Genomic DNA, 27,454 nt, shown 5'->3' with positions numbered 1-27,454 from the left:
TCACTTAAATAGTGACAAGATAGCAACCTCAGGGATCTGTAAAGACCATTTAAATGGTCGTCTGCTCACTAAAGAACAGATTAATTTTATATAAGTAATTTGATTATTTAATATTGATAGAAAAAAAAAACTATCATTTTCCTATGGAGGAAAATAGAACATTTTCAGAAGTCAGGAACAATCTGTTCTTTCTAAGTCTTGAAAGATGTCCTTGTTTGATATGGTAGTTTTTAGATTTCAAGACAATGACATCAAGATTTGTCAAGGAATTCAGTCCTTTGCTATCTTTAATGTACCTAATTTATATGAAGTGTTCCCTTACTGTTAAAAGCTTCCTGCATTTTTATTAGTGGTCCTGAACAGCTGTGTTTGGGATGAATGTTGTAGGAAGGCAAGGATATTTGGAGCTGCCTAGAATAAGGTTTTTTTTTTTTATACCAGATAATAAGTATGGTGATCATCATCCTTGACCGTTAGCTCATATCTCGCCCAAAATTACGCATTAGGGCTCAAAGAGCAAATGGAGATGGCACTTTAAACATCTGCATCATGTTATTTATAAAATATAGGTCATTAATGGCTTTTAAACTGTGTATGTATCAGGTTCTATACGAAAAGGGGGGATTGTGTAAGAACATATTAAAGGGAACAGTCTGAAGTAAATATTACACCTTGGTGTGCCTTGTTCATCACAAAGATTAGTAATTATTTTGTTTCTTAAGAATGTTTTGCGATAGTTATCTTAAAACACTTTACTTTGCTTATTCAATTTCTAAAGTGTTTACAATGTGCCAGGCTCCACAGAGTCAAGTGAACGATCTCTGCCTTGAAGGAGCTTGCAGTCCAGTGAGAAGGACCAGCAAATGAATCACTAGGTGTACTAAGTGGGAATAATGACCCAGTGTACAGTCATTTAGGCCCTCAGTGATCGTTGAGTGACTGTTCCAGTTTCCTCCTACTGTTTCAGTTGAAAAGATCTGTATGTTGAGGCAGAATTTGTTTCATTTGAACGAAGATGACTTTGGTCTCGGGACCAAGTAGCAGGCTAACACGCTAGAGTGTCAGCATGCCTTTTCTGTGAAGAACCAGCCACGTTAGACTCCGCAAGCCATGCAATCTCGGTTACAACCGTGGTACTCAACTCTCCTCGAACAGCGCGAAAGCAGCCGCAGACAGGATGTAAACAAGCGCGGCTGTGTTCCCACAAAAATTCACATTTCCTAACTTTGATGTGTCACAAAACCCATTTGATTTCCACCTCTCCACCATTTAAAAATCCTTTGCTGACAGCCCGTAGTTTACTTGCAACAGAAGGAAAGGGAGGCTTCTTGGTTAAACAAGGCAATGGCTGACCTTTGGTCTTTCCATGTTTGTTTTCTTGGTCTCATTTATGACAAAGGCCTAATTCAGGAATTAGTCCTTACTGGATAGGCCAAGATGACCAGAATCCTTATTTTCATCCAAAGCCTTGTCTTCAGTTATCTAAAATGCTTCTAATGCCAGTTTTTATGCTAAGCAGCACACATGGAATATTACACTCAAATGTAATGGGGGGCCCTGGGTGGCTCAGTGGATTAATCCTCTGCCCTCGGCTCAGGTCATGATCTCAGGGTCCTGGGATCGAGTCCCAAGTCAGGCTCAATGCTCAGCAGGGAGCCTGCGTCCCCCTCTCTGCCTGCTGCTCTGCCTACTTGTGATATCTCTCTGTGTCAAATAAATAAATAAAAATCTTAAAAAAAAAAAAAAATGAAGTAGTAACCAGAACAGAATTTGTACACAAATGAATGAATCAAGAATAAAAAATTCTGGAAAAATGCTTAATCTCCTTCCCACTCTTCAAGTTTGTTTTATATCGAAGATTCATTTCTTTCACAAAGGTTATAAATGTAAATTCATCTGTATAGTCACATATTTTTATGTAAAATAAAACAGTACCCTCACAATTCCACATGTTCTTAAAACTACTGCTAAATTCTGTACTGTTGGTAAGGTTTACTATTAGGCCGTTCACTGACCCTGTGGGATAGGACCAAAGTCCTTGTTCTCAAATTTTTTTTTTATTGTTAAACACATTAATCGAGGTAAGTACAAAAATATTTATTAATAAAAAATACAGTTGTACTTCAATAAGTTGAAAGTTCCAGGAGATTTTCTGCTGTTCCCATGTCACTAAATTAAGCCCTTGATTTTTCACATTAAGGGGGGGAAGAAAAAAAGCTAAGCATGTTAGTTGAAGCAACTTTTTCCCAATCACGATCACATTATTGATCCTCTGCATAAAAATTATGTGAGGAGCCATTGAGTGATGGATCTTGGCTTTGAGAGGTATTCTATGGACTGCTGCCTTGATGGGAAGTTGCTGTGTTCATTCAACACCTCTGTGTTACACGGTCTTCCTGTGGGGTGGGGAAAAAGCAGAAAATATCTTATTTGCTGCTTGAATAGGACCATTCAAGGGTGCAGGGTGCAACTACCATGTTTTAAAACCTGAATGCAGATTTCCTTATGAATTCTAAAGGCATAGTGAAGATAGGGTTTTCTATAAATCAATATTCTGCATCAAAAAGTCCTTTTCCTGTACCCTAGTGCCTGCTTGCTTCTAAATGAACAACTACAATTACACCTCAACAAAATGGAGGAAAAGGAAATTAAGGTAGCCTCCATATTATGTCTTAATATTCACTGGGAGAGAATTATGTTCAGTTGCACAGTTGCTGGTGTTTATTGTGTTTATGAACAACTTGACATAAAAATGAAAGAGTCTCCTGATCAGTGCCTAAAAATAATGATGGTTTTTCCTCAAATATGCATACATAGTTACAACCATCCTATCAAGAAGGTGCAGTAAATGTCCTAATCAAAAGCATACCTCTGTACAAATACTTAGTAGGTAAGGCATGTTATTTATAGTCTTGAAAGGCTTTTGGATTTTAAAGAAAAGAGCCCTTACTTTTGAGAGTTCTTATTTTGATGTGTGGTCTCTCAGTTGTATCATTTTCTTAATGATCAAAATTCTTTATGTTTAACTTTGAAATAATGTTAGAGGCAAAAAAACTGTCTTGGTACCCCTTATTCCTATTCCTCTTTAGTTTAAAAAAAAAAGAGTTCAGGTGCCTGCTCCAAAGTATGACTAGTTCTCTCCTCTCCAACCTCTTAACCTCTCCCATAGCCAAAGAGTTATTATGGAAAATGAAGTGTTTTGATTTAAAAACCACCATACTGGAGCACCTGGGTGGCTCAGTGGGTTAAGCCTCTGCCTTCGGCTTGGGTCATGGTCTCGGGGTCCTGGGATCGGGCCCCGCATTGGGCTCTCTGCTCGGGGGGAGCCTGCTTCCCTCTCTCTCTCTGCCTGCCTCTCTGCCTACTTGTGATCTCTCTCTCTGTGAAATAAATAAAATCTTTAAAAAAAAAAACAAAACACTATGTTAAATGAATCAAAAATAGGATGAGGCATAAACAGATGATATTAACAAAATTTTAAGCAAAATGGGTGTAAAATATACTGAAAAGAAATTTTTATTTTAGATTTTATTTTTAAGTAATCTTTACACCCAAGGTGGAGCTCAAACTCACAATTCTGAGATCAAGTCACATGCTCCACCAACTGGTGCCCCTGAAAAAAGTCATATATAATAAATACTTACACAACCATATCAAGCTTTCTCTGTCTTCTCCATACCTTTGTATTAAAAACTTGAGATGTATTCTCAATGTCCAAGGTTTGTGCATCACTATCTGCTCCAACCGTATCCATAATATTGCTCCCACAATTCTGTGTGTTATAGCCACTATCCATCTGCCAGGAAAGAAGAAAAAACACTAAGGATAACACTGCAAACTAACTTAGCCACAAAATTAGAGGAACTCTTAAGTCTAAGTAAAATTAAAAATATTTATATAAAATGTATTTCTAAAATTATATATTCACATAAAAAAGAAAATAGTTTTATATATATAAGTAGAGTTATATATATAAAATATTTAAGTGAATCACTATATACTACCATTCACAAGTAAACAATACAATGTACTATTTAATATTGATCATAATGAAATGTAAAATACAGAACTATAAAAGTTCTATACAGAACTGGTTGTTCTTCAAAGTTGTCACTGTATTACACCATTCCTTTTGATAAAATACATTTTGTAGTGTCCTTTGTAATCTGTGAACAAACCACTAGGAACTTGCTTTCCTGTTACTTTCACACCCATTATATAAAAGTGAGGATTACAATAAAACTCAAAGAAGCTCTCACTTCCTAAAATTGATAAAACTGAGCTAGGAAATAAATGGAAATCTGCCATTTCGCTTTCCCAAGCCCAAGCTCCTTAAACCATGCTAGACTCCAGCTACAAATATATACACCCACATCCGTCCCCTACCCCCTGGTCCCCTATAAAAGTGGAAGGGTTACTTGTGTTAATCCTCTTACGCTCTACATTCTATCCCATCTTACACACCTCAGTTCCTTAATGTATAAAATTCATCACTATTTTACATATTATATTTATTCCATCTGCTGTAAGGCATCATGAGGATTAGATTCTAACTGTAAAACCGTAAGAGACTCTTAATCTCACAAAACAAACTGAGGGTTGCTGAGGGGGAGGCGGGTAGGGAGAGGGTGGTGGGGGTATGGACACTGGGGAGGGTGTCTGCTATGGTGAGTGCTGTGAAGTGTGTAAGCCTGATGATTCACAGACCTGTACCTCTGGAGCTAACAATACATTATATGTTAATTAAAAAAAATGATTCTAACTGTAAAATACTTGCCCTGATCTCTGGTACATGAAGAGGATACATAATTGATACCTATTAATAATTATCCTGCCCAATTTCTAGTTTTCTTTGTCCTTTTTACTCTTCTCCCTCTCAAATATGCCAGTTTCTCCCATCTAAAGTAAAAACAAAGTTAAAAAACTACAAAAAGATCTTGGACTTTAACGTTCTTTTCTAGCTATGATAACCCTTCTCCTCACAACAAAGGTTCTTCAGTTACCTACACATAATTTTTCACTACTTTACCTCCTTTACCCTCCCTTCCACTCACTTTTCATTGCCCTACCTTGACGTCGTTCACTCACCAAATTACTTCCGTTATTAACTCAACAGCCACTTTTTAAGCCCTATATCCCTTGCTCTTACTTTCACAGCACTAACTATTCTTTCGTTAAGATGTCATATTAACACTAGGCTTTCCTCATGTCCCGCTCTCTGGCTGGTCCCTCTCAGTTTCCTTTGGGGGCTCTGCTTCCTTTAACAAACCCTTTATTTTTCCTCAGGGTTCCAAACATCAATGTGTTCTCACTTTATACAGTCCTTCCGGTTGAACTTACCTATACATTCTAAATGTTTTCATTCCAAATATTTAACAAGTAGCTATTATACATAAGCTCTGGGATAAACAAAAACATATATGACTGCTCAATAAATGGTCTGACTGGAAAGAAGGCAAAGTGTACATGGAATTATGAAAGCATATAATGAGATCTAGCTTGGCTAGTGTGATCACGGCTCCTTTGAGGATATGATTATTAAGTTGTGAACTAAAAAACTAATAGGAGTTAACTAGGTAAAGTGGGAGAGATAGGAATTCTAAGCTGTGGGGGGAAAGGCTCTTTATTTAAAACTCTGGAAAGCTAATGTGACTGAAAAAAGAGAATAAATGGAAACAAAATGAAGCTGACAAGTAAGGTAAAGGTCAGACCATTGGATGCTCTGCCAGTCATGCTACAGATTTTTAAATTAATACCAACAGCAAAAACAAAACAACCCCCTCTGCCCCCAAAATGCCTTAGAAGTTAATGATGCACCAACAAAAATGAGATAAAAAATATAGCAGAAGGATTTTTAAAAATTGGAGAATTATGAGGAAATTCCAGAAAGAAAAGCAAAAGTGAGAGAGGAGAAATCTAAGATACTATTCAAAAAAAAAAAAAAAAAGATCAAAGAGGTGAAGGGCATGAGTTTACAGATTGTAAGGCTCTGCTAAATGCCCAGTACTATGGACAAAAAGATACCCACACCAAAGAATCACTGAAATTTCTGAACACTGTAGACAAAGAGAAGATCTTATACGTGTCCAGGGGTGGGTAAAAAGAGACCATATACAAAAGATTAAGTATTAAAATGGTTTCAGATCCCTCACCAGCAATAATGAAATAGAATCAATGAAACAATGCAATGCCTTCAAAGTCTGAAAGACAATTATTTCCAAACCCTCATGTGAGAGAATGAAGAATACATGATCAGACATGCAGTATGTAAAAAATGTACTCCTTTTCACAAAGCTACCAGGAAATGTGTTCCAGTAAAGTAAGAGGTAAACCAGGAAAGAGAAGAATGGAATGCAGAAAACAGAAGGCAGAACATAGGAAAGGTGAAGAGAATTCCCATTGTGAAGGGACATTCTGGGATGACAGCTTGTACCACAACTGGAAGCTAACCAGTCCACAATAAAGCGAGTCAAAACGCCCTGAGAAAATATGGCTATCTTCAAGTGGTTAGAAGTTGCCTTTGTGGTAGGAAAATAAGAATGTCTGAAGTTTTTAAACTATCAAATGCTCTGCCAAAGGTAAATATTATTATGATATGGCCCAAAGCGTCAAACTGAAACTGACTGATAGATACCACAGACAGAGCATATTTTAGCTCAATATAAGGCAGAGGCTTGTAATGATAAGAGAAGCCTGAAAATGGATTATATTCCCCTGCAGGCACTCAAGCATAGAGTGGATGACAATTTAGTAGTGATATAGGCTTCCGATGGGTAGTTGAGTTAGATGATTAAAGTGTATTTCAATGAAAGCATTTTGATTCTTTTATAAATGCTCTGGAAAAAAAAAAAAAAGGTAGTGAGGAAAAGGGAGAGGAAAAGAACAATACCTTGAAGGCTAAGTTTGATGTAAGTGCTTTTTCACTTAGGAACCAAATTTAGAAGCTAAAAGATATAAAAGCGATTCTAGTGTATTTTTCTGAACAACGATCTTGGAAGTCAGGAGAGACAATATAGACTTAAAAACATGAGCAGATGATTATATTTAATTTTGGGTCATTTAGAATCCTCCTGTGAGTTTCAAATTTTAGCATTCTGAAAAGGTGGGAGGGAGAATTATGGTGGGAGAATTAAATGACTGACTACATATAATGTGGTCGGAAAAGCACCTGACACACTGAAACATCACGTTCGTCTCAGCTATTACTATGAGTCAGTACAAACTCAGATTCAAGAACTTGAGCTCTAAAGCCATACATACTGCAGGATTCAAATCTTGGCACCACTACTTGCTACCAATGAAGGTAATGTACTTAACCTCTCTGACCCTCAGTTATCTGTAAAATGGGGATAACTTTCCACCTATTTCACAATAGCCCTGTGAAGATTCAATAAATTAACACATGTAAAGTACAGTGAATGTGGGGCACCTGGGTGGCTCAGTGGGTTGAGGCTCTGCCTTCGTCTCAGGTCATGCTCTCTGCTCAGCAGGGAGTCTGCTTCCCCCTCTCTCTCTGCCTGCCTCTCTGCCTACTTGTGATCTCTCTGTCAAATAAATAAAACATTTAAGAACAACAACAAAAGTACCAGTGAATGTGAATATTAAATATGCACCATCAGTCCCAATTAAAAGAAACTAACCCTCTTAGTATCACCATGTATTGATACTTTTAAAAAGTTATATAATACTCCAGTCCTCACATTTAACCCATTTTCTTAGTATAATCTCAGAAAAAAAAAGAATAAGGGAGAAAGGAAAGGACTCCAGAATATTAAAATTTCTTACCTGAATGTTACTGTTTTCACAAGGAATGACACTGCTCTCTGCAAGAGGTGACATGCATATATGAGAGTTTTCGATACTGAAGGCAATCCCATTCACAAAATCAGTGATGGGCAAACTCCCATTATCAACCGGCTCCTTAATCCAAGTGTTCTCATCTGCTATTTCTATGGGATCAACCATATCCACAGTGTTGTTCTCTTTCTCACTTTCAACATCCTGCAACAGTGCTAATTCTTTCTCAGAAGTGCCGGACTGATTCTGTGTAACAGACATGGCGGTCACTACCAAATGTGCGCCATGGGCGGCGGTGTCGCTCTTCACCTGCCGCAGGGGTACTCCACCCGTGTCCATGGCTGGTGATGAGGCATCTGCAGAAGGAAGATTCAGCTGATCTTCTTCATCTTCCTCGTGAGCCTCGAGGGCAAAGGGTATCCGAATCAGGGAGGTCCGACATTGAGTACCACCTGTGCACATCTCGAGTCTCATGGGAGACCAATTCTTAATTGGTGAGCAGCCATCTATATAAGGACTTCTGATGCATGGATTAGTAATTCCATTAGAATGTGTTGTTCCAGACAAATTATCAGGGGAATGAAAAGTAAACTTACTTTGTTCTAAAAAGATTGAAAGGGAAAAATTCCATCATAAGAACATGCAAATGGAAAAGACATTACTAAGGTTTTAATGACCGAAAAACTGGATATCTAGAACATTGTACTGTTTACTGACGTTTTGGTGTTAAAAAGAACACCACAAATGATTGTGTCTCAATAAGCAGGATAAGACTCTTCAAAAAGAATTCCTCTGGCACTTCCTTTTAATTAAAAAAATAATTTATTCTCTGAGAATTATTTCCTCATAAAAATATTACTCCTATAGTAATAGTGCTCATATACAAAGAAGATACTGGACAAATCAGCAGAGAGCTACAAGTTAATAGCTATACCTGGTAAATGAAGCAGGTAAAAACCTTGCAAAAACAGTATAAGCAATGTTAAAAGGCATGCAAAAAATTGTAAAATAATATTTGCAATAAGAAAGAGCAAATGATACAATGATAATCAAAATGGTAAAGGTGCTTTAAAATATAATGCTTCTTATAACTTCAATGGCTTAACAAAAACAGAAGTTTAAAAAAAAGGGCAAGGGCCCAGAAACAATCCTCCCAATGGCAAATAAACATACGAAGTGGTCAGCCACACAAACAATAAAAAAATACAGAAGTTAAAGCAATAAGAAAGCATTTGTTTAACAAAAACAATGAAGTATGAACTAAGAATCCCTCCCCCCAAATAAAGGGCCAATAAATATTTGGAAAGAGTTCAACAGCATCATAATCAAAGACACAAAAATTAAAGCAGTAAGAAATATTTTTGTAATATAACAAATTAAGAAACACCACAAAGAATGGTAATACCAGTGCTTCTAAATGGGAGAAACTGGCTTTCTTACATACTACTGATGAAAATTTCAATTGATGCAACCTTTTATGAAGAAAATTTGCCAAAATTCATCAAGACCCTTAAAAACATTCACCCCCTTTGACCAAATAATTCTACTTCTGAGAATTTAACTTAAAGTATGTACAATACAGTGTATAAACAAAAATAATTATTTTAATAAAAAATTAGAAATAAGGTTCATCAGTGGTTGAAAACAAATGATACATCCATGATCAATGATTAAAAATCACCATTTCATACAATAATAAATGATTTGAATGACCTATGAAAATGTTCACAGTACAGTTCTTTGTGAAAAAAAACAGACCACTTGGGGCACTTAGGTGGTTCAGGGGGTTAAAGCCTCTGCCTTTCTCTCAGGTCATGATCCTGGGGTCCCGGGATCGGGCTCTCCGCTTGGCGGGGAGCCTGCTTCCCCCATCTCTCTCTCTGCCTGCCTCTCTGCCTACTTGTGATCTCTGTCAAATAAATAAATTAAAAACAAAACAAAATAAAAAACAGACCACAGAACTATGGTGTGTGTGTCTATCTCCTCATAAAGTACACATGTATTTATGCAAAAAAAACCATATATATATATACACTAACAAGGTAGTTTTCAGGTTTCCAATTTTATTATGAATAACTATTTTAATTTTTTCAAAAGGAGTTACAATTATTTTTCTGAGAAACTAACACATTGCAAAGAGAAACACGTAAATTCCCCCACAGTATATTTACCTTAAAAGTCTGACTCAAACAAATATATCTTTACAAAATATGAATACCTGATTACCAAATTATGAAAGTACATGTCAGAAGGCACACCGAACTTAACTCTAAATTTGCCATCTTTCTTTGATTCCCTTTACAAGAACACTTGATATAAATACTGCTAATCAGATGGCCGGTGTTTAATACTAGAGTAGAATTTTGTTGAGAATGCAGGTTTTAAAGGTGAATTGTTCCTTTTGTTAAAAAAAAAAAAAAGCCATTTTTAAATTTTTGAAGATTAGTAATCATTTAGAAGCTCTACAGTTAGAACAAGTTCAAAAAGAAAGTCTTTAGTAACAAATGTTGGTAAACATAAAAATTGAAATTAGGTATTTTCTTTTTTTTTTTTTTAAGATTTTATTTATTTATTTGACAGAGAGAGATCACAAGCAGATAGAGAGGCAGGCAGAGAGAGAGAGAGGGAAGTAGGCTCCCTGCTGAGCAGAGAGCCCGATGCGGGACTCGATCCCAGGACCCCGAGATCATGACCTGAGCCGAAGGCAGAGGCTTAACCCACTGAGCCACCCAGGCGCCCCTGAAATTAGGTATTTACTTATGAGACATACCTGAGAGTGGAGTCTTTCTTATTTGAAATGCAATTGGTGAGAAAGTGGGTGAAGTAAGAGGTGAAGGGCTGGTAATACTTCCCAAGCTGTATTTTTTTGCACTGTCCTGAATAGGGCTGGAAGAAAACTGCCCCTGTGATAAAAATAAAATTATACTATTCTTTTTCTCAATTTGTTATACCATATGCCATTTACTTTCATCTTCAAAACACGTTTACAAAGTAGGTCATAAAAACTTTGGTCATTCACCAAAAGGCAAAGCATCTTATAATGAGAACAATTAAGAAGACTGTTAGAAACATTTTGAAATAGAGTATGTTGGTTAAAATAAAATATAAATGCCATGTTTAAACAGACCATTCTATTTCATAGGAGCCGCTATTTATGAGCACCTTTAAATTAGATTACTCAATTAATGTCAATCCAGTTGTGGTGTACTGAAAACCTTACCCAGTTCAGAAAACAACTTACACTGAAATTCCTTGAGACTCATGATTAATCTGATCCTAAATATAAATATGGAGTCTTTATATAAATATAAAAATGGGAGTCTCACCAAAACATTCCTGACTAATGACAAAATGTGAACTGGGCTAACCCTCATGAGATATAAAGTCCAAAGGCAACCATTTGATCCCTGAGCACAAAATGAGCGTCCAGGTCCATCTATAGCCAACTACACAGCACACTTCAAGCACAACTTCTTACCGAACTTGGTGTCTGCACAGGGCTCCTACACCGTACAGGAGATAAATCTATCGAATAAAAAACCTCCAGTGAGGCTTGAGCACCACCGCAAGGACTTCTGGGAGAAGCTGGAGGTAAGGAGTCAGAAATACTTCCGTTGCCATCTAAAAACAGCTTTCTTCTGAGGGATGAAGAATTGAGGTTTCCAGGAGACTGATCTGAAAATTCATCAGCTCTAAAATAGTCACCTACATTTAATAATAACAGAAGTAAAGACAAAAGTAGTCATTTTAAAGAGCAATTATTCATCAGTTACATGTTGTTTTTTTTTTAAAAAACAGCATGTAGGGGTGGCTGGGTGGTTCAGTGGGTTGGGGCCTCTGCCTTTGGCTCGGGTCCTGGTCCCGGGGTCCTGGGATTGAGCCCCGCATTGGGCTCTCTGCTCGGTGGGGGGCCTGCTTCCCCCTCTCATTCTGTCTCTGTCTGCCTCTCTGCCTACTTGTGATCTCTATCAAATAAATAAATAAAATCTTTAAAAAAACAAAACAAAAAACCCAGCATGTATTATTTATTTGAATTTTGTTCAAAAAAGAGGGCAAAGTTTAATTGCATATGTGACCTTTGAAATCTGAAATTACTCCTTCTTTTTTGAATGCTTCATTATTAGTGTAGGTAAAACCAGTTAAGATGTGCTGATGAATAGTTTATGTCTACAGCAAAATTCATTATGACAAAAAGGCTAATCAGGACAAGTTAAAGAAAAAGAAAGTTTAGGATTGTATCCTTACTTCTTTAGAAAGAGACACTGCCACCTACTTCCATTTACAAAAAGTCATCAAAACAAAACCTTCTAAGTTATTAAAAGTTTAAACAAATACAATACTTACCTAATACATTTTCTAAATTAAAATCCACAGGAAGAGATAGCAATGTCTGACAAGCAGCTGGAAGCAAGCAGATAAATAAATACAAACATGGATAAATCAATGCAAGCATATTACATGCAATTTAGCATGTGCTTCCCAATCAACCATCTCCCCATGATGTTCCAGCCAAATTGAATTATTTCATTTATGCATTCTATTAAAAACATGCCACCCTTCTATAAGCAGTTTGCCACCCCTTCCAGCTCTGATATAAACCTGTTAGTGGTAAGAGTTAATTTCTGGTTGTACTGCTGGCCCTGAAAAGAAGCCCATCTCCAGAGCTGACCCCCAAACAACATGGACTTAAACTGCATGGGTTTACTTAAATGTCCCCGTTTTTCAATAAATACAGTACAGTACTATATAAATGTAGTTTCTCTTCCTGAGGATTTTCTTAATGGTTTCTTCTAACTTACTTTATTGTAATAATACACTACATAAAACATGACATACAAAATACCTGTTAATTGACTATGTTATTAGTAAGGCTTTCAGTCAACAGTAGGCTACTAGCAGTTAAATTCTGTGGGAGTAAAAAGTTATATATGGATTTTTGACTGCATAGGGGGCTGGTACCCTTGGCCCTCATGTTGTTCAAGGGTCAAGTGTATTTGGGTACAGATTTCCTAATTATTCACAAATTTTCAGAAAAATGCTTTCCAACACCAGAAATCGACTCACAAGCTTCAAATAACAACAACAACAACACACACACACACACACACACACACTACTGCTATTCCTAAAACATGGAGGGACATATGTATTCTAATTTTTTTAAAAAATTAGCTCTCCTATGGCTCATTCATAATTAAGTAATTTTGATTTCAGAATAAAGTGTTATCACAAAAACTGAATTTAAAATCGAATGAAGATTAATGTGGAACATGCTTCATTTCAGATTATATTCATACTCACCATTGCTTTTCTCAGAATGGATGGTCAGTTTTCGTCCAGTTGGAGATTCACTAGTTATATTAATACCTATAAAACATTTTAAGTGTCAAATCTTACATTTTATATTCTCCATATACTTTAAGGGTGACCTTTTCCAGAGTAAAAAAAAAAAAAAAAGGTGAAAACTTTCATTTTATTAACAGTTTTAAAATATCTGCACATATAATTATCTGGCATGCTTCTGTTAGTTTTTTTAATTTTGAAGAAACACAAAGATAAAACTTGAAGAACTACCACAGCAAATAAAGAGGCACAAGTAACTCTTTTTAAGGAAAGTATGGTTACTCTGTATTTATGTCAATCTTAAAAGACTGAGGATGCACGTTAGTCAAATCTCAAAGTCCTCAGACAGATTGTCTGTTGCTTAATGCTTTTGCAAAATGGGTTACACAAATTGTCTGAATTAAAATGCCAGATCATTTCAACCAAACCTAAAGTTTGATAAAACTATGTTCAGTTTATTTTCATAGCAGGAATCAAAGGTAGGGCTGCAAATTTTTTTAAATAATTTTTCTGAAGATTTTATTTATTTAATTGACAGAGAGAGACACAGCGAGAGAGGGAACACAAGCAGGGGGAGTGGGAGAGGGAGAAGAAGGCTTCCCGCAGAGGAGGAAGGCCTGATGCAGGGCTCGATCCCAGGACCCTGGTATCATGACCTGAGCTGAAGGCAGAAGCTTAATGACTGAGCCACCCAGGCGCCCCTGGAAATATTTTTTTTAATTGAAAATTAATGACTACTAAGTTTTGTAACTTGAAAATCATGAGATTAAAAAAAAAAACACACACAGTGACAAAAATGACTAATATAAACAAAAAGGAAGGAAAAGGCAAGGAGAAAAAAAACAAACAAAAATGCCAGAAAGCTTAAAGAACATTATAGAATAAAGTCTAGTTACCTAATAAACTTAAATAAGTAAATGGGTGAATGAGTGAGTGGGTGGTGGGTAAATAAAGTATCCTAGTAAATAATGTCAGAATGAGTAAAAAAATAAATAAATAAAAATCCTACATTTGAATGCTTTCTTTGCTGTAAGCAGTGTGACCTATCAAGCAAATGTAACCAAGGCACTCTGCTGCAGAAAACCCTACAACGTCCTTGATCTTCAGGCTAAAGTCCAAACACCTCAGCATCGCAGAAAGCCCTTCAAAACCTTGTCTGTCTCTAGCACAGTTGTTCTCCAACTAAACACTATTTATTTGAGCACCTTAAAAAAAACAGGTCATCTCTCACATTTAGCTATTTCTCATACTCTTCTGACTTTCCTCCCTCATTTGCTGAGTGTGGTTAATTAGGTCTCAGCTGAAATTATCTTCGACCAGCATGGTTTCCCTGACCTCCTTAGATCAGAAAGACACCAACTGCAACATTATTATGCTTTTTAACTCTATTGCAAGTGTTTCCTTGGTTGTTTCCTCCTGGAAGGACTTAAATAAGCTTAAAACACAATCAAATGAGAAAAAAAATTTATGCATTTGATTACATAAAAATAAAAATTTCTTTGCAATCAACAGCATCAAGAACAAAAACGGCATACCTATGACAGTATGGGAGATGGTATATGAAATGTTTAAAACCAATATAACTTTGTTAAACAAGGTGTCTTAGAAATTATCAAGAAAAAAAAAAGACAGCAACTCCAATAAAAATATAACCAATAAATTATAAATAGCTATTTTACAAGAAAGGAAATTTCAAAGACCATTAGTATAAAAAGAAATGAAAATTTCAACAATCAGACTGTTAAACAACCTACCAGGAATTTATCAGACAAAGGGCTAGTACGCAAAACCTATAAAGAACTTAAAAAAGCAATAAATCCAGTCAAGAAATGGGCAGAAGACAGGAACAGACATTTCTTCAAAGAAGATATACAAATGCACAACAGACGCACGCAAAAATGCTCAACATCACTCATCATCAGGGAAATACAAATCAAAACCACAATGAGATACCACCTCACACCAGTCAGAATGGCTAAAATTAACAAGTCAGGAAACGACAGATGTTGGGAAGGATGTGGAGAAAGGGGAACACTCTTACACTGCTGGTGGGAATGCAAGCTGGTGCAGCCACTCTGGAAAACAGCATGGGGGTTCCTCAACAAGTTAAAAACAAAGCTACCCTATGACCAGCAATTGGACTACTAGGTATTTACTCTGAAGATACAAATGTAGTGATTCAAGCATACAATGTTCATAGCAGCAATGTCCACAATGGCCAAACTATGCAAAGGGTCCAATGTTCAATGACGGATGAATGCATAAAGATGTGGTATATATGTACAATGGAATATTACTCAGCCATCAAAAAATTAAATCTTGCCATTTGCAACGATGTGGATAGAACTAGAGGATATTATGCTAAGTGAAATAAGTCAATCAGAGAAAGACAATTATCATATGATGTCACTCATTTTTGGAATTGAAGAAACAAAACATAGGAGCATAGAGGAAGGGAGAGAAAAATAAAACAAGACAATATCAGAGGAGACAAACCAAAAGGGACTCTTAATCATGAGAAACAAACTGAGGGTCACTGGAGGGGAGGTGGGTGGGGGGATGAGGTAACTGGATGTTGGGCATTAAGAGGGCACATGATGTAATGAGCACTGGTTGTTATATACGACAGGTGAATTACTGAAGTCTACTTCTGACACTAATAATTATACACTGTATGTTAATTAATTGAATGTAAATAAAATTAATTTTAAAAAAGGAAAGGCGAGCATTTGAAAGCTGGATAATGCCAAGTGCTGGCAGGGATGTGGGGACATAGGAATCCTAGGCACTGTTGGTGTTCACATAAGACTGTGCAGTCATTCTGGAGAAGGGGGCCACTGCATAGTCAAAACAGGTAAACACAGTCTATATGCTAGGAATTCTCAGCCTATGTGTATATGCCAAAGCAATTCTCATTCACGTCCATAAATAGAAACACATGAGGATATTCACTGAAGCACCTTGCTGCACAAGTATTAATAATAGTAAAAGTTAACAGCATAAGCCACTGTGAATAAACCAAAGCATTTCTGCCTTTGCCCACCAGTAAAAAAATCACATAAGAAGGTTGATTCACCTGTTCAAAAATCAACGTGAAAGGAGTTGGGGGAAAAAAGCAGTGTCAATGAAATGTCACCCTGCATAGAAATTTTAGATCTAGGAGAGACAACTACTTTATTTTACAAGCTGAGATCTAAAGAGACTAAATAATTTGATCAAGATCACCCCTATAGGGTGATATATATAAAGTATACATATAAAGCATATATATACAGAGAGAGAGAGAGAGAGAGAGATTGAGAGGAGCAGGAGGTCTCCAGTTCAGGTCTCCATCCACTACTGCATGCTACCTTCAGTTTGTTGTGGCTGAGAATAGACTCCAACTGAGAACGTCTAGCTGTGAATCCAGGTTCTACCACTTTTATTCTCTTTGTCACCCTGAACAAGTGCTTCAACCTTTCTAAAACTAGGTTTTCTCATCAAATGAGGCCAATAAGAGTACCTCCCTCAGGTGAGCTGTTGTAAGGAATTACTGAAAGCACTTAGCACTGTCTGGCATATGGTAAGTGCTCAATCCATTTTACCAATTAATTGTGTTTTTGATAAGGAATGGAACAGTCCTTCTTATGCTGAAAGTATAATTAATGTATACTATATAGGAGAGTGGGCAATTTCACTGAAATGTACAAGTGAAATACACAAGTGATACTTGAACACTGCTCACAACTCAAAGGACAGTGAGAAAAAATAAAAGATAACCATTTCCTGAAGGCAGAAAAATAAAAGATTACTGGTTTGTCCTTCAATTTCCTTATTAATTTTGTATATAATCAGCTATAGTATACTGCCCTAGAGGTCAAGTGTCCACATTTCCTCTGCCTTTATAAGAAATCAGCAAATTAGCAAAAAGCAATCAATCTAATAACTTCATTTTAAATATTAACCTTGAAAATTAGGCAGAAATCACCAAACACTCAGTTCTTGATTCAGTACCAACTATTTCTGCATCAGTGGATCCTCTATCACCATCATAACTGATATTCACAACAGTCATGAAGAAAAAGTTACATTCAGAATAAAACAGCCAAAAGTAAGAATTCAGTACATTTTATTCACATTTTCAGTTGTAACCTCTAAACAGTTTTTTGTTGTTGACACACAATATTATATTAGTTTTACGTGTACAAAATTGTGATTTGACAACTCTATACCACTCTGTTATGCTCTGCTCACAAGTGTAGCTACCATCTGTCATCATACAGCACTATTACAATATCTCTGACTATATTCTCTATGCTGTGCCTTTTATTCTCATGACTTGTTCATACTTGGAAACCAGACCCTTAAAAGGTTAAATCTTCTGGTATCCAGAAATCTAGCATGTATCCTTATCAAAGCAGAGAAGCTGACACTTCACTATATATTGCTTTACATTCACTAAGTTTTACGACTATATGATTTTTACGGTTTTTATTTATATGATTTTTAGTACACTCACATTTACTGGAATGATATTCTGAAAGCTGTTTCCCTTCATGATCAGTCCAAGGAGAGGGTACAATGACATCTTTTGTGAAAAACTAGAAAAATTAAAGTCATACAATTAGGCATAATTTCCCCCCAAATACAAACAAGTACCCATGTTATTTTCAAAAAATCATTAAACATGTTACATAGACTTTATAGTTACATTTAAAAATTTTTATACTTAAAAGCACAAATGACCAAAAGTAAAATAGAAGAAATGTAAAGTATACATAAAGAGAAATGTTAATACTTCAAACACTGAAACTTAAAACTTGCAAATTAATCTAAGGGCATTGATCATAGAGAAATATTTTTAATTCCTCCCAATTTTGGGAGGGTGGTACAGATAACAAAAGGGAGGATGAAGAGGAAAGCAATAAATTGAAATAGATGTATACAAGCAGGTATGAATGGTGTGCTGGAAAGGGCTTATCCTGGCTCTTAAGATCTAATTACTAAATTTTCAGGAATTTTGTGCATCACTTGTTAAAGTCAATGCTAAAAACTTGTAAACGTACAATATATAAAACAAAAAGGTAACAAACGCCCTAATTCATTATTCGCTCATTATTGAACACTTCCCAGTATCCACACTCTTGAGATTCATAATGGCTTTTGCATCAGCATGGTGGGACTCCCACACACACTGGTGGGCTGTGGCACTTCTTTACATAATGTCCCAGCACTCACTTGAAACTGGTGATGGCTGGGTATTAACATTAGAGATAGCAGCAATCACTAGAAATCATACTCCTCCCGCAAACAGAGGGCCAGCTGTTAAACCAGTACACCAGCATACTCAAATGGAGATAAGAGCATTTGGATACAGGTTTTTCCTTTTTTCATTCAAGATATAAAATAAAGTCTAACACAGTATTTTTCCCTTCCCTCTCTCTGTTTTGGAAGGAATTCAAAACATTTTCTTTTCCTTTCTTCCCCTTCCTTTTTTTTTTTTTTTTTTTTTTGGAAATGTGGGGCTTGAACTCACAATTCCAAGATCAAGAGTCATCTGTTCTAAGGGCTGAGCCAGCCAGGCATCCCCAAAACATTTTCTTTATATTTCGCTATACATATGGCAAAGAACAACTTCCTTGTTCTTTGCAATATGTATACAAAGAAAGATGTAAAAGAAAAAGAGGGGAGGGGGCAGAGATTACGATAAGTACAATTTCCGTAAAAAAATATAAAGGACCCACCAACTAACAAAGCAATATATTTAGTTCACTCAAAATGAAAAACATATAAATCCAAATTAACAAGATGAAATTTTTAGAGTGATAAGAACATTACAAATTAAGAAGCTGAACAATAACCAGTATAGCAGGCATAAGAAAACATCAAGTATCAGAACACCGCCAGGAGTAAAAACTGCTATAACCTTTTGGGAGGGCGGTATGGCAAAATTTACCAAAACTGAGAACACAAAGCCTCTGACTTAGTATGTTGCAATTACACAAAGATCTATGTACAAGTGTGTTCACTGAAGCATTATTTGTGATAGCAAAACACCAAACACAACCTAAATATCTATCAGTAGGGGCTGAGTTAGGTTATGACACATTCATTCAAAGGAATAGTATGCTGTTACTAAAAATCTGTATGTGTTAATAGTTAAAAAAAAACTAGGAAACATTAAGCAAAAAAGCGAGATGCAAGACAATATGAGAATAACGATCCTATTTGTTAAAGATCATTTGTTGTTACATACATAAAATTAATCTGAAAGTATAAATGTCACATTGTTACTTTTAGGAAGTAAGAGGGGAAACAAGAAGCTCTTCATTTTCATTTTGTAATTTTTCTTTGAAGTCTAAATTTTGTTTTCTTTTGACTATGCACATATTTATTCTTTCAAAAATTTATATATTTGAAAATATTTGTTTCGGATACATTAACTTGTTTCTGATACACTGACACTAATTTTCCCTCTGACTTCATTTTCTTAAATTTTCTGCTGAATTTCCCTTTAAAGTCGAGGATTCTAAAGGGAAAGCATATTTTCTAAAATGTTGGGAAATGCGATCCAGTCTGAGAATATTCAACTGTGGTGGAAACAAGTGATTGGATCAGAGTGAAAATTCTGAAGTTACTACATAAAGAAGTATATAATGTTTGGGAGGAGTAAAGCACATGCAATGGTTTTTGAAGAAATATGCTGTATCTGAAACACAAGCCAACACTAGAAAAGTTAAGTGCAGGAGGGGCCAGAGCATCATTTAATCTCTACATAGTCCGCAGCGGAAGTCTTCTGGGATGTAGAAGAGCCAAATATAGCTAAGGAATAGAGATGGATAGAGGGGGCTAGCAAGGGAAAAAGGAAAAACAGATGTTGCCATGACATAAAGATTTTCTGGGCAATAATTAGATAGATAAGCCTGGCTTGCACTAAGAAGAGATTATCAAAGGAGAAAAAAGTGAAAAACTTAGTTTATTATTATTATTATTATTTTGATTTATTTGACAGAGAGATAGATCATAAGTAGGCAGAGAAAGAGGAGGAAGCAGGCTCCCTGCTGAGTAGAGAGCCCGACGTGGGGCTTGATCCCAGGAGTCTGGGATCATGACCTGAGCCGAAGGCAGAGGCTCCAACCCACTGAGCCACCCAAGTGTCCCATTTTATTATTTTTATTAAAAAAAAAAAAAACCCTACATTTGTAATACACTTTTTACTATGTTTTAGTAAGGTATTTTATTTCATGAAATATATTCTATGTCTTAAAAATTCAAAGCATTAACAACAAAAGATAAAAATATTGCTAATGCCAATCTCGATTTTCAATGTCTGAAAAGATTCAACTTTCTCTACATATAAACTCCAAGATGAAACAGAAGTTTGTGCTCATCTGTATGCTGAAGGCACAAGGAAGACAAACTGGCTAGACCCTGAGAATGAAAAGATAAATAAAGCATAACACTGGCCAAAAACAAGAATGTAGTCTAGGGGAGAGAAGCACTAAACCAAATCATTACAGTATCACAAGAGTACTATGACAGGCGCTGGCAGAGCTGAACAACATCGGTCTTATGGGAGGACAGAAGGGCACCAGACACAGCTGGGGACAGGCCAGGCTGGTGGCGATCCGGAAGAGTAAAGGATTTGAAGGAAGTCTTCCTAAAAGAGGTGACGTGCACGCAGAATTAATGCTTAACTGGCTTTATGATCAGTAACAGTTTTAAGTTACCTCTTCAATGGCTTTTTGTCTTTTGTCTTCCACATCTTTATCTATTCTATACAGAGATAAAGAAGAAACATAACCATGCCATTACTTCAGCTGATTGAACATTCAAAATAATAAGCTTTCAAAGAAATAATTTCCTTCTGTTGAAAACTGGCAAATGTTAGGTTCATTTTAAGAGCAAAACTGGTATCTTACCACATTCAGTAAATGACAGTATTTAGGTATTTGGCATTGTGCTGTTAGGCTTACCTCCCTCTTTTCCATTCAGTTTGAATGGAATAGTATTTTCTGTTAAAGGGCTTACATTGATAAAATTTTTACGTTTATATATTAACTTATGTTGTTATGTTAACAACATAAAGTAATTTGAATAAACTTTGTCTTTTAACCATCATAAATTAAGAAGTATTTCATTCCACAGAAATCTAAAAATTGTCCAGATTCTCTTTCTTCAGTTATAGCAAGCTTATCACAGCTATAATTTTAGAATCAACTCTTACTCTGAAATAGAAGAAAAGAAACTATCACCCTTACAGTTCTGAATAAAGAAGAAAAAATATTAATTATGAAATAATGACAATATAGAATTCTGCCCAAATGATTTTTTTTGACTTTGATACAATATGCAATTACAACAACACAAACTTATCAGCTACAAGATTTAACACAAAATGTTGGGTCCCGAGCACAAGGCATAGATTTGCCAAGGACTAAGCAGCTAGCCTTGGAGGACCACTTCAATCTATCCCAAGGAAGATAATTTGCTTTCTGTTAATAAATTGGTAAAATAGTTCTTCTTCTTCTTACAATTCAAATGATTGTCTCTCAAAATGTTTCATGTATGTATTTGTGGCTTTAACAAACCTTATATAAGAATGTATGTTTCACAAATTAAAATCAAATGAATTTTTCAAGTAAGGGAATGATGAGAAAATACACTACAATGATAATCCATATCTCAGCTTGAACAACAACCATTTTGGGGACAAATAACTCAGTTGTATCTCAAGCACATAAGCTAGGTCAAAATAACAGTGCATAATAATAATAGCATATAATATTTAGTAAGTTCTGATTTAATATCACCTCATTCAGAAACATTTTCTGCTTCATCAGAGGGACTTTAAGAACCAGAAATATTTAGGCAATTGCTAGCAGCAGTGAAAATCAGTTTAGACAAATATTATAGAACCTGATCATGGAGGATTCTCAGAAGTCAAGGAGGACAGAGTACCCTAACCATTACATCAAAGTACACCAGCATGACGCATACCCGTTACAGGAATACCCTGAATGGATCCTGAGTAGGGGAGGGCCTTTTCAGGATCACTCACCTTCCACATGGACAGACTCATTTGTTTACACCCATCTGCCCTACAGTTATCATTTTTTTATGGGGAGCAGTAATAAAGGGTGGGAAGCACTGAAATTGGAAATTCGGATTAGACAGGAAGAGACACTAGAATTCACTGCTTGTTTCTAAGAATGAATCAGAATGTTTTGTTCAGAATGGACTCACTATCCATCGGGGAAGCTGTAATCATTTACTGAATTATATTAGTTAATTAAATTAAAATTAAGGTCTTTCTCACTCTTCTCCTCTTTTGTATTACAAATCTACCTACTGAAATACACCAAGATTCTTTTCATAAGCCTACCTAGAGAATACATCATTTATTAATAAGTATGGAAATGTTGGGCCACAACTTTGGTTAACTGTATTGTTGGCTCTGGATATTAGAAATAATAGTCTATGCTTCTTCAGTATTCCTCAAGATGTTCAATAAATACCTCTTAACTGAAGGTAACCATTGTCCATGGCTGAAATTACCAAAAGGCAAATAATAAAGCACACAGTTTGTGTAAAACAAAAAAATCAGTCTAATTTGTCACTCATTTGCTCTTAGATATTCTTTTCACCTTCAGTTAAAGTCTTTTTATGCTCGCTCCCCATTCTATGCCCTTTCTACAACACTTCTGGATGGACATTGTGAGTGAATGGTAATCAAATTACTAAGACAAGAAAGGAAGGGGTTTAATATCCAGACGAATATTTGTAAAAGTATCTCAACATGTATACATTTTTGTGTGACTGAATTCTAAAGTTAAAGGGAAAACAATCACCCATTATTTTGGACTGACAACACAGGTACTTTGGGACTAAAAATTAAAAGCTGGTCACACCAGTACTCAATTATTTAAAATATTTAAAACATCAGACTATACAACTGACATCAACAAGAATCTCCCAAACTATTAACAAACACTGTTACTTATAATTATAGATTACAGTAATATGTAATCAAAAGCTAGGTCTGTTCCACTGAAGAAGTACAAGTTCTCCCTACATTGGACATAATCAAGTAGACTGCCACCAGTCTGAGGCACACCAGTGCTGAGAAATCTACGTAACACATCAAAAAGTTAAGGCTGATCTGATTAATAGATTGACTTCAATACAATATAGTTTAGATCTCCTAAGGGTGTTACATCAAAGCTGGATAATGTCTAGAAAAGCTCTCTCTATTGCTAATAAATACCCTTTCATTCACTGTGCTTTTGGGATTTGAGGCTTCCCCAAACTAGATGGCAATGAAAGAGCATTTTGCTTTACCCCATACTACCAAAAATTAAAAATAAAAAAATTCAGTGGGAGAAGCCACAATCATGTAGAAAGGTACAAATTTCAAAATATTCTTCCCTCTACCAAGTACTGGAAAGCACAGCTATCCCATAGGTAGCAGAGGAAAGTTATCTCTTCAAAAAAAAAAAAAAAAAAAAGATTCCTACTAAGGTTTAGAACTGTTTGCAAGGGAATCTCTTTCTGGATATAGTTCTTTGAATTCACTCTGCATTTAGACACAATAAATCTGTCTCGGAATTTTTCCTCCCTGATATCTTTACATATAAATATATCCAACCTTTGGAATTTCCCATCTCTCTTCACTTAAGAATATCTTATTGTACTTAGACACAAAAAAGGAAAACTTACCGAGAATGACTTAAGTATAAAGCTTGACGATGAATGTCTTCTGGGTCTATTTCTACAGGATTTATTACAGCTAGTTGATCAATAGACCATCTAAACTTCCCTGGAGTCTTAACAAAAGAAAGTGAACCTATGAGTAAAAGCAAACTAAAATAGTTCATCAAAATGCTAACCAATGTCAGCTTTGGAAATAATGTGACTGGTTATAATGCAAAAGCATTTCAAACCTTGTATTTTAAAATTTGTATTTATTTACCACTAAATGAAATGGTAAATGATAATCAAATCACACTAAATCAACTGACTGGACTGTATTTTAAAATATCCAAATCTTCCATCTGGGTGATTTTAATTTTTTTTTAAACCATTTTTTTAAAGATTTTATTTGTCACAGAGAGAGAGAGAGAGCGAGCGAGTGCATGTGCACAAGCATGGAGAGTGGCAGTCAAAGGTAGAAGGAGGCTCCCTGCTGAGCAAGGAGCCCAATGTGAGACTTGATCTGAGCCAAAGGCAGATGTTTAACCAACTGAGCCACCCAGGCATCCCATCTGGGTGATTTTTAAAATCATGTAATAATGGGAAAAAAAAAAATCACAGGACAGTATAAAGGTATAGAAATTCCTCATCTGTTAATGAGAAATTGCTCATCAGTGATGCAACCAAAGTCAAGGTAAAAATCTCTTATTAGAGTTAGCAAAGGTCTTTACTCTCACTAAGAATGAACTGAACTGAAGTCCTAAGTACAGAAGTGCCTACAAAAGCTCATAAAACAGTTGATCCTTAAAATAATTATGAAAATGGTAATCACAGCTGCTTTTTTGCATTCAACTATTCAACTGAACCAAAAATTTACTCAAATCCTAATCTGTAATTCTGAATGCATTTTTAATAAAATCAGGCTTAAAAATCCAACAGCCCACACATTTTGGCTTTGGGGATTATGTTGCAGCTAATCTATTTATTCTAGATTACCAGATAACTAAAATTTAATACAGTTCAATCAAAAATCATGAGGTCAGATTTATGACAATATAAAGTACATAACTAAAACTTTACTTCTCTTAGTTTTAACAGATATGAAAGCATAGCATAAACAGCAATGCACCTTGCAGTTTTTCTAGGTAATTTACTAGGTTAAAAGATCATACTTCAAAAGAACTCCAGTGTAGCAAATAACAATAAAAATAAGCTAAAGCTATAAAGTCTTCCCTAATCTCCAAAAGAGCACTTTCCTTTCCATATCACTCTTGATCACCTTAACCACTAATACCACATATTATTGTTTTGAAGTTGTTAGATTAGTTATGTCTTTTCCTTTAGAGTATATGTTGGCTTCTTTTTATACAATCTGCAAGCTAGAGTTGGGGGAAACTGGAGGGGGAGACAAACCATGAGAGACTATGGACTCCGAGAAACAAACTGAGGGTTTTGGAGGAGAGGGAGGTTGGGGGTTGGGTGAGCCTGGTAGTGGGTATAATGGAGGGCACGTATTGCATGGAGCACTGGGTGTGGTGCATAAACAATGAATTTTGGAACACTAAAAAAAAATAAAGTTTAAAAAAAAGAAAAATTTTAAAAATTATTATTTTATGACATGTGAAAATTACATGAAATTCAAATGTCCATAAAGAAAGCTTTATTGAAACACAGCCATGTTTCATGGTTTTCCTATTGCCTATGGCTGCTTTTGTGATACAAGGCAGAGGTGACTAGTTGTAACAGCAACAAGATGACCTGCAAAGCCTGAAATATTTACTGTCTGGTGCTTAACAGAAGAAGTTTGCAGATTCATGTATTCGAATACAAGCTCCTGGAGAGTTTGTGTCTAATGACCCTCACTACTACTCTACGCCTAGTACTTTATCTAACACAACAGCATTCAAATAGATTTGCTGAATAAATGAGAATAGATAATTAGATGACACAGCTTCTCCTCAAACATAGTATTAGTAAACATATCATCAATGATAGTATCTAGCTACAGCCAGTTTCAGGAAGCCAACAAATTATCCACTGGGAAAAAAAAAAAAAAATTCTAACTAAAAAAAAACAAAACAAAACAAACAAACAAACAAAAAAACTACCTAACTATATTTACCCAATCACTACACTATAGTGAACATTACAGCTAAAAGAGCACATTTCAAACATACAGTGCTCCAGGATAAGTTTCTCCCTTAACTTCTGAAGAAAGATGTTTACATTTAAAATAATTTGTATATACTAGTCAAGAATAACTTACTGGTAATTTCCTTGATTTAAAAACAGAAGGACTGGAGAGAGTTTGTTCATGGAGATTAGAATAATCACCAGGGCTTTCAAAAGGATTCAAAACTGGGATCCTTCCTGGAGTTTCTGGTGTTATCTGCATCCTTGATTCTTTGACATCTCCCATAGCAGAGAGAGAAAACTAAAAATAAATAATTATGAACAATAAAACCACAAAGTTCCACACTCATTTTGACAACTAAAATGTATTCAACAAACATATTTCGCAAAAATAATAATCCTCAAAATCTAACCCTTTTGGAGGTCTTTTTTTTTTTTTTTACAGTTCACAAAGAGGCATCAGATACATTTTCTAAGTGATCCTTGAAATAATCTTAAAATCGAGAAACGTACGCTATTTTAAATGTGATATCATTTTGCAGAAGATTTAGGTTCAGAAAGTTAGGTAGCAGTCAACCACATATGAATAAGCTCAGGTCTGCTTTCGAGGCAACTAAAAGAGCAGACACCAAACTCTTCAACTGAAAGACTCTACCTATAGTTTCTCTATTCATTACTGCAAGTCTCTAAAGACTTTGAACATCCTTCGGATATCCCAACAATTACCTATTAAACTACAGTTGCTAAACAACATTTGTAGCAAGCAAATACGTGACGAGGAAGCTTGTGCACGCGTGTGTGTCTTCCACTTCAGCCCCACTCGAAGAAGTGTGACTGATTAGAGCTAGGAAATTAACCGCCTCCTTTGGTTGCCTCTCCTCAAACCTCTTTTTTTCCGCTAAAAAGCCCAGGGTAGCATGCGAGACTGCATTACTTTCAGTCAAAGGGGGAGAAGACTAGGGAGAAAGAATCTACTTCTTGGAAGGCTGAAGCAGCTGGCTTCCTTGGGAGAAGAGAAGAGGTGGACACTCACGCCAGTGTCACTCCCAACCCCACACCATCACTGCTTGGCGCCCCCCACCCCATCCCCTTCCGCACCTATTCCCTCGCTGCTCCCATTCACCCCGGAGACAGAGGGCAGGTGGGTCGGGAGAAAGGAAAAGTGAGCTCTCCGGTTCAAAACAGGAGGAAAGGCCAGGGACGACAAAGAACGTACCTAGTGGTGTGTATAAAAAGGAAGCCCCCCAAATAGGCAACTCCAGGGCGCTCCCGAGGGGCCAGTCCAGCTCCCACGACAGGCATAGACTCTTTAACTCCCCGCTTCCGCGCTGTCTTAGGCCAACCAGGGCACGGGCCCTGCGGGGAACTGGCCAATCACGTCGAACCGCTGTCCGCGAACCAACCAATGGCATCGAGGCCGCGTAGTAAGTTCGAATGGCAACTCCTCGCTTAGCATTCCGCGCAGAGTAACGAGGCTCCAAATTTAAATCAACGCAGCCTCACGCTGGCG

The 27,454-nt window shown here is 36.1% G+C and overlaps 1 protein-coding gene across 3 annotated transcripts; it reads right to left on the bottom strand.

Moving 5' to 3' along the window:
• Positions 1-48: 48 nt before the first annotated feature.
• BORA (BORA aurora kinase A activator) lies at positions 49-27,433 on the bottom strand. Of its 3 annotated transcripts, XM_045977959.1 has the most exons (13): positions 27,161-27,433; positions 26,078-26,245; positions 23,839-23,945; positions 20,850-20,895; positions 17,639-17,720; positions 13,099-13,164; positions 12,142-12,198; positions 11,276-11,502; positions 10,568-10,700; positions 8,394-8,399; positions 7,786-8,153; positions 3,645-3,796; positions 49-2,396 (listed from the first exon to the last, which is right to left on the bottom strand). In XM_045977959.1, the coding sequence occupies exons 2-13, from the start codon at positions 26,228-26,230 to the stop codon at positions 2,384-2,386; spliced, it is 1,410 nt and encodes a 469-aa protein (XP_045833915.1). In that variant the 5' UTR covers positions 26,231-26,245; positions 27,161-27,433; the 3' UTR covers positions 49-2,383. The 3 variants fall into 3 exon arrangements, with proteins under 3 accessions (XP_045833915.1, XP_045833913.1, XP_045833914.1); XM_045977957.1 differs by having other exon boundaries at positions 7,786-8,399; XM_045977958.1 differs by having other exon boundaries at positions 3,680-3,796; positions 7,786-8,399.
• Positions 27,434-27,454: the final 21 nt, after the last annotated feature.

This window comes from Meles meles, chromosome 14 (genome assembly GCF_922984935.1).
Source record: "Meles meles chromosome 14, mMelMel3.1 paternal haplotype, whole genome shotgun sequence".
NCBI lineage: Eukaryota > Metazoa > Chordata > Mammalia > Carnivora > Mustelidae > Meles > Meles meles.
The sequence above is the reverse complement of the archived record's forward strand: the minus strand, read 5'-3'. Positions and strand labels throughout refer to the sequence as shown.